The 14,204-nt window shown below is 52.0% G+C and overlaps 4 protein-coding genes across 4 annotated transcripts; 3 read left to right on the forward strand and 1 right to left on the reverse strand.

The window, feature by feature from the left end:
- Positions 1-3,448: 3,448 nt before the first annotated feature.
- On the forward strand, positions 3,449-5,299 carry BJX68DRAFT_269146 (major facilitator superfamily domain-containing protein; the record flags this gene model as incomplete). Its single annotated transcript, XM_071046269.1, has 3 exons — positions 3,449-3,635; positions 3,702-3,984; positions 4,072-5,299. The coding sequence occupies 3 exons, from the start codon at positions 3,449-3,451 to the stop codon at positions 5,297-5,299; spliced, it is 1,698 nt and encodes a 565-aa protein (XP_070896753.1).
- A 672-nt stretch (positions 5,300-5,971) lies between these two features.
- Positions 5,972-6,646, forward strand: BJX68DRAFT_269147 (uncharacterized protein; the record flags this gene model as incomplete). Its single annotated transcript, XM_071046270.1, has 1 exon — positions 5,972-6,646. One exon carries the CDS (start codon positions 5,972-5,974, stop codon positions 6,644-6,646), a length of 675 nt encoding a protein of 224 aa, XP_070896754.1.
- Positions 6,647-7,409: 763 nt separating this feature from the next.
- Positions 7,410-9,018, reverse strand: BJX68DRAFT_277330 (zinc-binding alcohol dehydrogenase family protein). Its single transcript, XM_071048306.1, has 5 exons — positions 8,796-9,018; positions 8,598-8,732; positions 8,334-8,537; positions 7,902-8,275; positions 7,410-7,846 (listed from the first exon to the last, which is right to left on the reverse strand). Exons 1-5 carry the CDS (start codon positions 8,926-8,928, stop codon positions 7,664-7,666), a joined length of 1,029 nt encoding a protein of 342 aa, XP_070896755.1. The 5' UTR covers positions 8,929-9,018; the 3' UTR covers positions 7,410-7,663.
- Positions 9,019-10,987: 1,969 nt separating this feature from the next.
- Positions 10,988-12,887, forward strand: BJX68DRAFT_277333 (FAD-binding oxidoreductase; the record flags this gene model as incomplete). The annotated part of the gene is made up of 4 exons (XM_071048307.1): positions 10,988-11,245; positions 11,299-11,515; positions 11,593-11,990; positions 12,058-12,887. The coding sequence occupies 4 exons, from the start codon at positions 10,988-10,990 to the stop codon at positions 12,700-12,702; spliced, it is 1,518 nt and encodes a 505-aa protein (XP_070896756.1). The 3' UTR covers positions 12,703-12,887.
- Positions 12,888-14,204: the final 1,317 nt, after the last annotated feature.

The following is a 14,204-nucleotide window of genomic DNA, read 5'->3' on the forward strand; positions in this document are numbered from 1 at the left end:
GCATCCCTGATGGCGCAGAGGCTTGCTTGCTTGATCGAATGGCATTCAACTGTCCACTGGAGCCGCTGCTGGCCGACACGGTGGTTGCAATGTGCTTGAATCCGTGCTTCTTGACCTCTGCGTGCGTGGGCTTACCTCGTGTCCCTCGAAGCTGTCGTGAGTCGTCGACGACTGGCTACTCACTGGTACGTCCTGGGTGGATGAAGCCGCGCTGGGACGGCTGCTAAACACGATGCTAGTCGAGAGGCTCTCTTCACGCAACGAGCCGTCCTGATTGACGTACGCCGCGAAGGGGCTTTTTCAAGGCGTCGGGGAGATCCTGGAACGTGGTAGGAGGCACCGGCAACTGCTCCATCGCCATCCTTGGCCCGATTGTCATCTCCAACTCTTCTCCGTCACTGTCGACGTAGCCACCGCCCATCTGTCTTTGATCCATCCCTCGTGGCCATCTCGTGGTTAAATCCGGCCCGGCATTATATCCCAATTCTCATTCCGAAACCATTTCCTCCCCATATTCCCTTCACAGTTTCGTACACCCTTGTGTTGATGTCGAGGCCTGGCGGTATTTCCAGATCCCTGCAGTATTCCAAGACATTGTCGTGCTCAAGGCTGTGCCGGACCATGAACTAGGTGAAACGTCGCGAGGAGGCATCGTTTGCAGTTTTAAGAAGGACGGCCCCAGTCAAGGGCCGCGAGGCTCCAAAGCCAGCCGCACGGAGGAAAATAAACGAACCGGCGGGCAACGAGGCGTTGTTTGGATCATTCTGCGCACCCTGCGGAGCATCCTCGCTCTCACTGCTAGCAGTCGCCTCTTGCTGCCACAGCCCGAGAGGCCCTTTGTCCAAGGTCCCCTCGTTCTTCCAGATACCTTGCTGCGCCCAGTGCAGCTGGACCGCCATGCGGATATCTTCCATTGGCCGGAGGGGATCCTTTATAAGTTGGGCGCTCAGCTGTCGCTTGGATTGGTACATGGGGAGCGAGGCTCCTCAGAGAGGGTAGTGGCGGAGTCTAGTGTAGATGGTGATTGTAGTTAGGGGCGGGCGAGCTATTGCTGTAGCATGTTTGCAGTCAAGTTTCTGTTTATTAGATTGCTCGAGTGGCTGGTTGGGGGTTTTGCATTTGAGCTGGCTGGGAAGACTTTGGGTGTTGCGTTGCTTTGGTTGGTGTTTCCAAGAACAGCCTCAGTGTGGAGCGGACTGTGCCTTGGCTGTTAGGTCCCTTGGGTCTGATTCTCAGATCAATTAGACTAGAAACGGCGACAGCATCCCAAGTGATACGCACGCAAACAACCCCATGTCTCCATGGGCTCTCGTTATCGTACCACTCCAAACAGAGGCAAAAGAGACAACCATCCCCACGGTCACAAATCAGCGTCCGTCTCATCAAGAGCCGGTTGCAGAACGGGCGGTAAATCAGCTGGAGAAACAAATATGCGCGGACCAAGGCAAAAGCCATCATCGAAATAGCTTGGATGCGCAATACTCTGGCTCTCCCTCAAGTTCGACCTGCTCAGTGGCCAAGTGGTGTAGACTAAAGTCGACGCCGGCCGCAGAGAATAGGGACGTGATTACAATAGCGAATCCGCGCTTAATCCTTTGGGTTTCGTCCCACTGGATTACTCTCAGGTTGGGGAGCTGGTCTCCGCTTGAAACTGCCTCTGCGAGGCCGCGGAGGCTTTGCTCCATGAGACAGAGCTCTTCTGGAATCTTCCCCGCCAATGTGATTGTAGATGGGAGGAGCGCGGTCAAGCCCTGCTCTGGAATCAGATGTGGGCCCGCGTACACAGTGTGGAACTCGTCCAGTGTAAGCAGAAGGTGTTGGAGTCTTGTCAAACCCTAAAAGCTTAACGGGGACCAGGGCTCCGAGGGACACGAGGTAAACCGACATATGCGGAGGTCAAGGAGCACCGATTCAAGCACATTGCAACAGAGGCTCCTGAAGTGTCTTGCTACATCTGCAGCAGAAGTTGATTTTACCCGTGTATACAAGATTCAGGGGACAGTAGCCCATTTTGTTCCTTTCGGGGTTGGAAGTGGCTTCGTAGTAGAATGTCCGTATACCACCACCATAGACAGGGTAAGAAGCGGGAATGCACGTTGGATGATGGAAGCCTGGCCATACATATGACCAGATCAATCGTCTGGATCGGGAGCACCGAAGCTGTGACTGCTCGTAGCTGCGCGCCTGGAGCGACGCCATCAGGATCAACACCCAGTTGAAGACTGCAATATCTAAGATTTGGTAGCATTGAAATCAAGACCGCGATCAAGTCATGCTCCGAAAGCGTTCGCACGGCGCCAATTCCCAGTGCGTCTGCAACATCACCAAGTATGTCCCGGACTTTGCTCTAATAGAACTAAGAACAATATCTCTACACACGGTTCCGCGGAGACCTCCAGATATTGACTTTATTTTTCACACGATGCCTTTTCCATAGTTATGGGGTGGATCCAAATTCGATTTGCCTGGGCAGCGAGGTCCTGTCGCCGTGCCACGGTTCGCATAAAGGAAAACAGTCGGCCGTTCGAGGTGAACTTGTTTGAGCGCCAGGAGTCACCATATCCTAGCATAAATTTGCGTTGAAGGGCTGAGCGAGGTTGCATAAGCGCTTAGAGACTAGGCGCAGGGGAAGAAGAGGCTGCAATTATTGAAGAATACCAGAAGATTAGATGTGTGTCAAGCGCTGCTCGCAGCACCTCGAGGTTAAGGTTGGATGTGGACAGAACAGAGTATGTCTTGGAAGTAAAGCCCGCTCTGGGTCTTTCTTCCACGTGCCTTGAACGAAGAAATCATATGATTCACATACGTAGGGGGATAAATTAGAAAGTCAGGTAGCTCTTACATGACCATTACTAGTAAAGGGGAAACACCCAGGGCCCCTGGTACATAAATTTAGATTCCCTGCTACGGTCGACCTTATTTCCTCGAGCATCAAGTTGGAATATGTAGACAACGTCTCCTACACATATTAGACAAGGGTTGCCAAGAGCACAGGTGAGGGTTACTAATGCACCGAGTACACCCAGAAGATATGATTCAGCTGGCCTGAGTCAGACTAGGGTATGGGTTAGTATGTTGATTGGTTTCGCTATGCAGTGTCCCAAGGCCCAGGACAATATTGTGCATCAGACTAGGGCTGAGCCGGCTGATAGAAAGACCACCTCGCTAGTCATGGGCGTCTCAACCTTGCTTGTGAATCGTTTCTTACATGTATTGACCAATCAGGCCGCAAAGGTAATCCGCTCCTCCCCCAGGCGTACCCATAGATGGTGCCTGAAGACTCATGATTGGCCCTAAGCGAGCCGGATCAGTAATCGTGATTCTTCAGTTGCCCATTAGCAATCAAGCCCCTATATAAGCAAGAGACCCTTTGGCTCCCTGCGTCGCCTCAGAGATGCTGTTTGTGAGACCGTGTCAAACACACTACGAATACAACGCATAGGACACCATGTCCGCACTGGATGCCCAACCGAAAGACAGGTGGCCCGCCCCCAAGGTGACAGATCACCCATATACCACAAAGAATGCCGAAGCAGGGACAGCAGAACAAAATCCAAGTGAGCATCGACCAGGTCTCTCTCCGTGGAAATGGCGTGGAAGCCTTTTCGCCATACTCCTGACGTGTTTGATTCATGGTGTGTTTGGCCGGCTCTCCCCTTCTTCAAGCGCGACCACCACTAACAAACCTGGCATCTTCACAGGCTACGACGTTAGTAATGTCGCTAATATCCAACCGCACCTCTACGAAGCGTTCGGAGACATCGAACTGCTACCCTGGATCGCCCTTTCCTACACGTTATCGGTCTTCGCTGTTCTCTCCCTCTCTCGCAAGGTCACATACTGCTTCGACCTGCGTTCCATCTACATTGCATCTATCGTGATCTTCTTGGCGGGTGCTGCTGTTGGTGGATCAGCTTCCAGCATGTCCGCTGTCATCGTCGGGCGGGTCATTATGGGTGTTGGCGGTGCTATTGTATACCAAACGTACGTTCTCCCTTGGTACTGACTGATCGATGATATATGGATGGGGCCAGAACTACGCGTCGGCCATGGAGCTGATACTGATAGCAGAAACCTCACATTCATCTCCGTCTTCGCAAGCCCAGCCCAGAACCAACGCTTAATTGGTGCCCTGAGCGGAGCATGGGCTGCTGGTCTAATCGTCGGCGGACCGATCGGTGCTGCGCTTGCCGAGAATCCAGATACAACATGGCGCTGGGCGTTCTATCTCAATCTGCCATGGATGGGCTTAGCACTAGCCATAACCGTCTTCTGTTTCCCACCAACATATCTAGGTCCCAGCATCCCCTTGACATCTCGAATCCTCCAGGTCGACCCGCTGGGCATCGCATTCAACATGGCAACCCCAGTCCTATTCTCCATCGCGCTAGTTTTCTCAGGTCCCGTCTGGGCCTGGGACAGTGGCCCCTCGATAGCGATATGGGTCCTCTTTGGTGTTGTACTCTGCACCTGGATCCTCCAACAGTATCTGTGTATCCTCACAACACCCTCTCAACGTGCAATCCCCGTCCACCTCCTCCCGCGCCTCGACCTGATCCCGCTCTGGATATCCTCCGGCTGCGCGGCTGTAGCATACGCCATACCACTGTACTACATCCCGCTCTTCTTCGCTTTCGCGCGGGGGCACGATGCAATACAGCAGACAGTGCGTACGCTCCCGTTCATCCTCACATTCATCACGACCGTGGTCATCGTCGCCGGCGTCCTCCCAATGGTCGGTCGACGGTATCACCTGTTCTACATCTTCGCCGGCACACTGATAACATCCGGGTCTGCGGCGCTCGCAACAACGCTTTCCCGCTCAACGCCCGATTCACACATCCTCGGGTTTTCAGCCTTAATCGGAATCGGACTTGGCTTCTCGTTCCAGCACGGGATCGGGATCTCGAATACCCTCAATGCAAACGTCAAAGACCGCGTCGATAGCGCGACACTCCTCCTCCTCGCGCAAATGGGGGCGATTGCAATCAGTCTCTCTATAGGCGGGTGTATACTCTCGAACGTCGGCGAGGCGAGGTTGGCTTCTGCACTTGAGGGCGTGGGCTTGTCGCGCGAGGAGATCCGGCAGGCGCTTGCGGGGGCGGCGTCGGTGTTACGAGAGAGGCTGGTCCGTGAAGGCGAGGAAGAGGTTTTTGGCAGGGCTGTGGAAGCTGTTGCGGGGGTGCTGGCGTTGGAGTTTTGGCTTGTTGTTGCGGCGGGAGGGGTTTGTGTGCTTTGTGGGGTTGCGATGGGGCTGGAGAGGCGTAGCGTTCGAGGTGCCAAGGTGGATGCTGCTTGAGGATGCTTAGCTGGATTTGGTAGATAGATATAGTCAGTATCTCCCGACATTCTAGGCTCAATGGGGCCGGGAACACTGACCCGTCGCATCGGCGTGATTTGTCCCCAGTGGATTAATATTTCAAGTTTTATATCTGGGAGGCATTAAGCCTAGATCACAGTCGTTGTGTCTACATCTTGACATCTCTATGCGTATTAACGACCATCTGCCCAAAACTGACATACAAAACCAGCTAAACTAGCCGAGCCTACCATGGCACCTATCTTGGTATTGTGATGTTAGACTATACTCATGGCCGCACTAAAGATCCTTTGTCCTTTTGCCCCAAGGTCGAATGATTGGGGCGTGAAAACCGCTAAGGCTTTGATGCTTTATGCATCTGACAAGACCCTTGTGTACATATACAATTCAGTCCTTTCAAAAGGTTCCAAGCCGCACAAAGTACAAAGGGACACGCGGGAAAGAGCCATTCTCCTTTGCACTACCGATATACAAAGGATGATATGTAGAGGAACCGCATGGGAGCTGAATATAAATAGGACATCGACGCCCCCTCATCTTAGACCCCATCACGCCTCTCCAGATCCCGCACTGCCAACCTCCTCAGCTCGCTCTGAGGATTCCCTGATCAGCACATCTCCACCCCTACTAACAGATCAACAAACAGCAAAGATGTCTTCTGACCAGACAACCACTGCCCCAAAGGGCAAGGCCAAACAAGACCGGGTGCCCGCGCTGAAAAACCCATCCGTCGAATCCCGCCTCGGCGAATCCAGCACGGCGTCGAAAAACAAGCCCAAATGGTACCAAAAAGTCCTCGACTTCGCCAAACGCAAAGCACCCGCCGACCCGCGCCCCGACGAAGACTGCACCCTGTACATCGGCAGACCGACGGAAAAAGCCCGCGTGGATTTCCGCCCCGGATTCGGGCCCTACGTCATCATCCTGCACGGCGAGGTCAGCAAGTGCTGCGAGTGGTGGTACCTAGCCGACCATGAGATCCCGCGGGACGAGGACCGGAAACGGTGTGATAGGATCCAGCTCCCTGAGCTGAAGATCGTGTACGAGTGGGGGAAGTCGGAACAATTCACGTGCGGTAAGCGGGTGTGCAAGATCAAAGTGGGCACTGTGGCGGCCGGGGTGGATCGGGAGAAATTCGATCGGATTTGTCTGGCGTTGGGGAGCTGGGAGGATGGGAATGGGGACTTGCTTGTCAAGCATGTGCTTAACTGTGCGGTTGACAATGGGGTCCTCGGTGAACAAGACGTCTATTCGGCGTTGGATAAGTTGGGGATGCTTACGAATGGGGCCAATGTGTGGTATGCGACGCCGCCATTGTTGTTCTGATTGTCCTGCTTTAGTACTGGTTGTTGCGTTGCCTGGGGGCGATCTTTTTGCTATTATAGTTAGCTAATTCAATATAAGTAGATCCTCTGGATTTATACCACGTTTATCTTTAACTCTATTCTACCTTTTTTATATTTTATTTTTTTATTAAACCTAAACTTGCCCTATTACTACTTTATAATAGTAAATATTTAATCCCAACTATGTCTTAAAATAAATACTTTTAATACTAGCAACTTCATCAATTAATAAATTATGATATATACACCTAGAGTATAAGTAGGGTATATTAGTTTTCTTTTATGATGATAGCTTTTATTTTTATATCCTTAGCTTTAACTTACCCCTGAGCCGTGCAATGTCTCGGATATTCTGCATCACGCCATGCAAGGTTCGCCAAGTCAGCACTTTATCCTCGTTGTAATATGTCACTGCAATCGACAATTCGGTTTGTCGGTTGTAGATTGCGGGCCGCAGGGTATACCCATTTCGCAGGGTGAATTCATTTCGAGTCGCATGTTGCTGCGGGTTCTATGGTTACGCTTCATTAGCTGGGTCCCTAGCTTTTGCTGGGTAGGGATTAATAAATACACCGCATATGCGTACTCCTTGCGAATGCATCCTCAGCATCCCGGTATCCAGGCTGGACCGCGTTCTGATTAGCACTGGGAACGGGTAATCAACGCTCAGGACAGTCCCCTTGACCAGGTTGATCTTTCTCGTTCCGCATCTTCGTTGCGAGCTAGCGTTATAAGCCGGCTTTGCCTCACCTAGGCTTGATAAGGATGGAGACGGGTCCAGTTGCGGTGCCCCGAAACTCAACGGTCCCAAGCCTGGGTCATGCAGTGTATACCACGGCTGGGCGTCGGGAATGTACTAACGAAAGCTGAATTCGAGTTGGACAATATCAACAGGACGCGGGCAATACGGCATATATAGTACGATATATTCAAAGCACACTGACAATATCATCCCGAGAAACCGCGACAGTCCCTCATTCCTGTTCGTCTCAAGTCCTTAGACCTTGTACACTATCTTATAGTTGGAGATAACCCCGTCACGGTACTCCTGGAATCCCTTTGTCACAGACTCGAGCCCCTCGAAAAGCTTCGGGGTATTCGGCTTGATGGCTCCGGCGACGAGCAACTTCGGCAGTGCATCGAAAAATTTTGCCGACAGCTCGTGATCTTCCTTGTGTGGCTGCAAAATATAATCAATAAACGACTATGTATGTCGGCCCTCGGAGATGACTCACGGGCCAGTAGAAATCCTTGTATTTATGCTCCTTTAGGAACGCCGTCCAGACGAGAACATCCGTCACCTGAGTCTGCTTGGTCACATTCTCGGTGAAAGCCTTGCCCGGACGAACAGTGCACAGGCTACCGCCTTGTTCAGAGATTGCCAGCGATGCAGTACCTGAAGACGAGTCGTTGCCGATAGTGTCGAAGACGTACCTCAGACTGCAGTTCGCAGCAGCCTTGATGCTCTCCACCACTCTTGCGTCGCGGTAGTCGAGAGCGACAGTGGCACCAAGGGACCTGACGAAATCGTGATGCCGGGGACTGCAGGTCGTAATAACGTTGAGGCCGTAGTACTTGGCAATCTGGATTGCATAAAGCCCGACGCTTGCTGCCATGTATGAGTTATCCACGCTACACATACGCCGCATCGCATCATTTAGACTCACAGCTTCCACCCCAAATAAGGACGGTCTCTCCAGACTTCTGAGGGATGTTAAGGCAATCCTTGGAGAACAGAGCGAGTAGTGCTGTGCATGCGGCGAGGGGCACTGTTGCGGCCTGTTCGGGCGTGACGCCCTCGGGCAAAGGGAAGCAAATACGCTCATCTGCAAGGGTGTACTCGCTGTAGGCACCCAACCCCTTAATCTCACCTGCTCGAACGAAGGTTTATATGCTGAATGGGATAATTTTGGTCCCAGATGGTGACTGACCTCCCCAGATTAGACCGGCAATCACGGTGCCAGCCTTGATCCTGCTCACTTTGTCACCCGTCAACTCGACAGTACCAACAAAATCACAACCAAGCACCGCATCGTCGCCAAAAGCATCAGCGTCGAGGGATTGAACTAGAGGGTGACTTAGTACTCTATAATTTCGCGGCACGGAAAGGGATAGGGGGTTTGGCTTACTGTCCGTTGGATTCTGAGCTACATGGGAAATCTTCACCAGTAGCTGGTGCTCACCCGGAGTCGGCACAGGAATGGTTTCTCTGGACAGCTTGCCACCCCTGGTCACGAGAGCTGTAGTAGTAAGAGGAGCCATTTTCGATGTCCTTGGGTGCTATTCTTGTCAAGGCGGAATTCTGCTGCAACGTGCTTTCAACTTCTCAGAAGCTGCAGCTTTATATGCGTCCAAAGCAGCGGGGTTGTCGTATCTCTGCCTCTGATCACTATTCACTTACGGTAAGCGGGACGGTGAGATTTGAAATCAACTGTGATATCGTCGGCAGTACGTCATTCTAATGCGGTGGGCATGCAATGCGGCTAGGAACTGCTTCGAGGAACGGGACGCCTAGGGCAAGTGTTCCGTGGCCCTTACATTGGTTCGAGCAAGCAGACGCGCCCGGGAACTCCGTCTGTAATCAGGCCGCTCTATCGTCGGTCGTTTGATATGCCAGAGTTTCTGGAGCTCCGCATTGGCTCCCCTCGGTGGAGCCTAGGACGTGCATGGATCTTGCGCAACTGCTGTTAAACAGTAGGTAGCAGTCAATCAAAAGGTGCATGAGCTGATGGCGTAAATGCATATATTGAGAAATGTAACCACTGGATTGCGACCCTCGAAAATGTAAGCAGAGATTCTCTTTTCCCAAATACTTTCTAGATTTACGCCAGCTCCGAAGGCCACCTGTTGCGCTCGGCTGTGGTTCCGCGGTGTATCGCCTTGCCCAGAAGACTTTGTGGACATGCCAAGGGTAGTCATCATTCTGGAAATTCGTGATGTAGTATTCTATGAGAGAATTTTATCCGATATTCTCGTTAGTGCTGGTGGGTGCCACTGGAATATCGCATTGCGGGTTCTACCGAGTGGGGCCAGGCGCTTAGACTTGCTGTCGGCATCTTACAGCGATAGTGGGCTTGGCAGGGATGGCTTAGGTCATTGTGGGTGCACTTGCCTCGAACCAATGCGTCCGATTTCAAATCAACAAACCGCCAGTATCTTCATCTTTTACACCCTGTGCCAAGCTGAGCCCTTTGATTTGTCATGGCTGCATGAAGACAACGATAGCGTATAGTGGACTCGTTTCTTGCCGGCGCGCATCGATCCGGTGGACGTCCTCCGGCGGCCTCGAGACTGCCCCGACGCCAAGCCCGAAGCGTCATATAATGATTCAGGGCCACACTTCGGGCCGTCTCCGAAGACTACACAAAACAAGATATATCAACGTATCGGGAATGGAATCATTGAACGTACTTCACTACAGGCAGTCCCCCCCTAACGGATGAATCTGCCGGCAGCTAAGTGTTAGTCCGATATTTTCGCGAGACTATGGAGAGACTATCGACGATTCGTTGCAAAAGCCTTTGGCGGCGCCAAACCAGCCGTGTAATCTAGGTTCCTCGGATATTATGCCATCTTGTATTCAAATGACGGGAGGGTCTTTTGACGGCATGGCCATATAGGCGCACTCTATGGGACCCTCTCTTAGCGCTCAGCTTATCTCTTGTCAGCGATTATCTTGGGCTCGTAATAGATGACGGTCTTCAGTGGTCGACGGCAGAGATAGCCCGCGGCCTGGTATCTACTCCAGCCGCCTCGACCGACAGGGTGCCACCTTGATGGCCTTTCCAGGTACGCGAGAATCCTTCAGCTGGCCCTCGACCGTTTTCCTGCCCCTTTCTAACCGATTCTGGAAACCTGGCGCTGGCGACACCACGCCGTCCGCATGGGCTCGAACCCTTTTGCATCGCAAGAAGCCCGGGAAGCCGTATGTATGGCAGGACCATGCGTACTGATTCCTGCAGACTCCGCTGTGGGTTGCTGAAAGTGGTGGTTGCAGTATAGTCTACGAAGATCTGGTAACTCGAAGCGACGTAAGATTTGTCGCGAACGAGAGCGGGACTCTCGTATCGGCGAGAGGTATCGATCCAAAAATGGGAGCACGAGATCAGTTCGACGAGTTTATTGGTATATGGCCCCAAGAGCGGACTTCTAAGGGACAGTTTATAAGGTTTGGCCGCGGCTTTTGAAATCTATAAATATAAGGACTGTTCCGCCAGGCTCATCTATGTCTGCTTCTGTTCCAGGCGCGTTATTCTCATGTTCATATAGCAGCTCGCTTAACAGACAAACCTGAGCGACATCAGCTACAGCCATTGAGAAGATGAAGTTCTGGAGCATCCTGGGAGCTGCTTTCTTCATCTGTGCCGTCCAGGCCGCAGTATCTTCCAACGGTACTGCAGAAGCCAAGTTGGCGCAGATCAAGAAACTACTCAAGCCTCAGCTCTCTGAGAACGCCACGATCGTTTTCCCCAACTCCAAGGAATGGGTTGAAGTTACCCATCGTGCTGCTGCACCCCGCGTCCACCCGGGATACCTGGCCGTTGTCGACGTGGCTGTCGAAGATGATGTCGTGAATACGGTGAGTGGCGAGCTGGCGAAGACGAAACGCACCAATCTCTGACTCTTTTCCAGATCAAAGTCGCTAATCAGATCGGAGTCCCGTTCCTGGCCGTCACCGGCACGCACGGCTGGACCGACGATATCAGCAAGATACAGGACGGAATTCAGATCCGCATGCGCAGCCTCAACCACGTCGGCCTCGGCCCCAACAATGACACCGCATATGCCGGCGGCGGCGTCATTCAATACGAAGTCGTCCAGGCTCTGTATCCGTATGGGAAGCAGGCTGGTAATCTCCCTAGCCCTTTTTAGTTCGATACACGGACGCGAGCTAAGGACGATCAACTGATAACCGCGTTTCCCTAGTTCACGGCCTCTGCGAGTGCGTTTCCATCCTGGGTCCTCTCTTGGGCGGTGGCCATAGCGTGCTCCAGGGTGCTCACGGCTTTGCTGCTGACAACTTGGTCTCGGCCAAGGTTGCTCTCCATGACGGTTCCGTTGTTACTGCGTCTGCCACTGAAAACCAAGATCTGTTTTGGGGCCTTCGTGGTGCGGGCCATAACTTGGGTATTGTCCTTGAGTTTGAGATCAAGGTTTTTGACATTCATGCGGATCCATGGACGTTTATGACCTTCGTCTACGAGGCCGATAAGATCGAAGAGTACTTCGAAACTTGGAATCAACTTGAGGACACCATTGCTGACCCCGGCCTGGTCGTCCTGAACGGGTACTACCGCAACTTGCCCGAAATCAATGCTGAGAAGGTGAGCCATTAGCCTCGTTTTTGTTTCCCCAGGTCCGATTTCGCGGCATACATTAACAATGCTCCAGCCTGTCCTCGTCATGGAGCTCATCTACCAGGGTTACGACACCGCGGCCCCTCAGTACATTGAGGCTTACCGTGCCATCGGCCCAATTCGCGAGACGACAGTTACCGATATCTACTGGAACAAACTCTTTGACATCACCAACTTCGGTCGTAATGACCGGGTCTGTGTCCCAAGTCAGAATTGGGCCGGCTACGTCAACTCCGTCGTCCGCTGGGACCCCACGTCGATGCGCGAAAGCTATGAGATCTTCGCCGACCTTGTCGCCATTGAAACTTACAACACCTCTACATTCATTTTCGAGTCATATGGACGCAAGGGTGTCCGCGACTTTCCCGACAATTTCAACGCTGTCCCGCCGGAGGAGCGGAATAAGCACAATATGTTGGCTGCCTTCCTGTTCTGGTCCGGCGATGATGAGACTGAGCTCGCCGTTGCCCGTGAGTTCGGAGAGAGGCTGCAAATTGCCAGCCGCAACGGTGAGATCGCTCACTCTTACGTCAACTACGCCATAGGCGGCGAGGAGCTTCCACAGGTCTATGGCCGCGACTTTGACCGTCTTGAGAAGCTCCAGATGATTAAGACCAAGTTTGATCCTTATAACAAGTTTGGATTCTATGCGTCCCTCCGCAAGCGCTTGAGGGCTTAGGCGGAATGACAACGACTCTCTGAGAGGGAAATGAAGGGAGCCGGAATATAGGGTTATAGACCTAAGTTTTCGTCACCATCTTGAAGTTGTCCTGGATGAAATTGCGGGTTTTCCGATGATTGGGGGCTTTCCACGGTTTCAAGAAACGAAGTACCGGTACTGGTCACTGATAAACTCCTTCGCTGGGTGCATGGCGTGGAAAACGCCGCTTTCCCTGCCATTAGGCTGCGTAGTACACTGTATATAACGATACCAGCTGTGAGCGGAACCATTGAAGCTACTTTCAGGGACAACTAGTGTTGGGTGCTGACCCGGGTGTGGTCACCAAGCTACGGGATGTTGGACTGGTGCTTTACAGCAATCACCCACAGGCAATATAATTCAACGGCCAGCCTGTACTCGCTCGGACCAAGTGGAGGCTCTGCTTCCCATGTGTGAAGAGAGGGCTTTCTGCTTATGTAAATAGCTGTCCCCCCTACAAGCCATGCTATGTGGGTTTAGCCTAAGACGCATACTCAGCGTACCAAGAACATCGTAGCGTGGTATTAGTTAGAAAGCCCTGTAACACTTCCGGCAGTTGGTTAGACGGGAGCTTTGGCAGTTGTCACTAAAAAGCCTCTATACCTCCAGTGGATCCCTGGCAATCTGCAATCGCCTGGGAATTGATGCAGCAGACTGTCTTGGTAGGATGCCCTCGGCCAAATAACCACGCCCCTTCTGCCGTCTGCTGTCTCGCGAAACATGCGGCGCCCACAGTCAAACCCAACTGATCTCCCCGCTAGAACGGTGTTTGAGATGTGGGAGGGGTGAAGAAATTGCTGCATGTACTGCTCGATTGTACAGAAATGCGCGGTTCGAGGAAGGACCTGAATGATATATGAAGCTATTAACAACGCCAATTGAAAAAAATAAAAATAAAGTGAGGTACACCTACGGCGTTGACGCCACGCAAACCCTGATAAGGCCGAAATTCTCATGGTCGGGAAAGGGTACATACCCATACTTACCTGTATATGCCCACAGCAGAGGTCAGTGCATAAGACTATTGTCCTCATCTTGGCAATTGAATTTAGATAGGAATTGCCAATAAAACAATTGACAGACTTTATTCTGGGCATTAACCATGTGGGTATGACCAACAGTGTGATGTATCCACCCGGCCCCTTATCCATAACTATATACACATCGGTAGAATTGCTTGGCGACTACTCGTAAATAATAAATATAGCATACATGGTACTCTGCAACCTGAACACACACTTACCAAACGATGGAAAGTCCCGACTATCTTTAGTTTGGATATACTTTGATGTAGGCGAAGGAGTAATGACCAGCATAGCAATGGTTGCGCAGCTAACAACCTGGCCACTTACAACCACGAACCAGAGAAGCTGCATTGAAGCTATGTTGGCAGCATCTCTTCTCACACATATTTTTGCACGAGACTTGGGAGAAAGATTCTCTAGTAATTTAGAGCGGCGGGTTGGCTGAGCATTACAGTA

The sequence above is a fragment of the Aspergillus pseudodeflectus genome (genome assembly GCF_044049435.1).
Source record: "Aspergillus pseudodeflectus strain CBS 756.74 chromosome Unknown BJX68scaffold_36, whole genome shotgun sequence".
Taxonomy (NCBI): Eukaryota; Fungi; Ascomycota; class Eurotiomycetes; order Eurotiales; family Aspergillaceae; genus Aspergillus; species Aspergillus pseudodeflectus.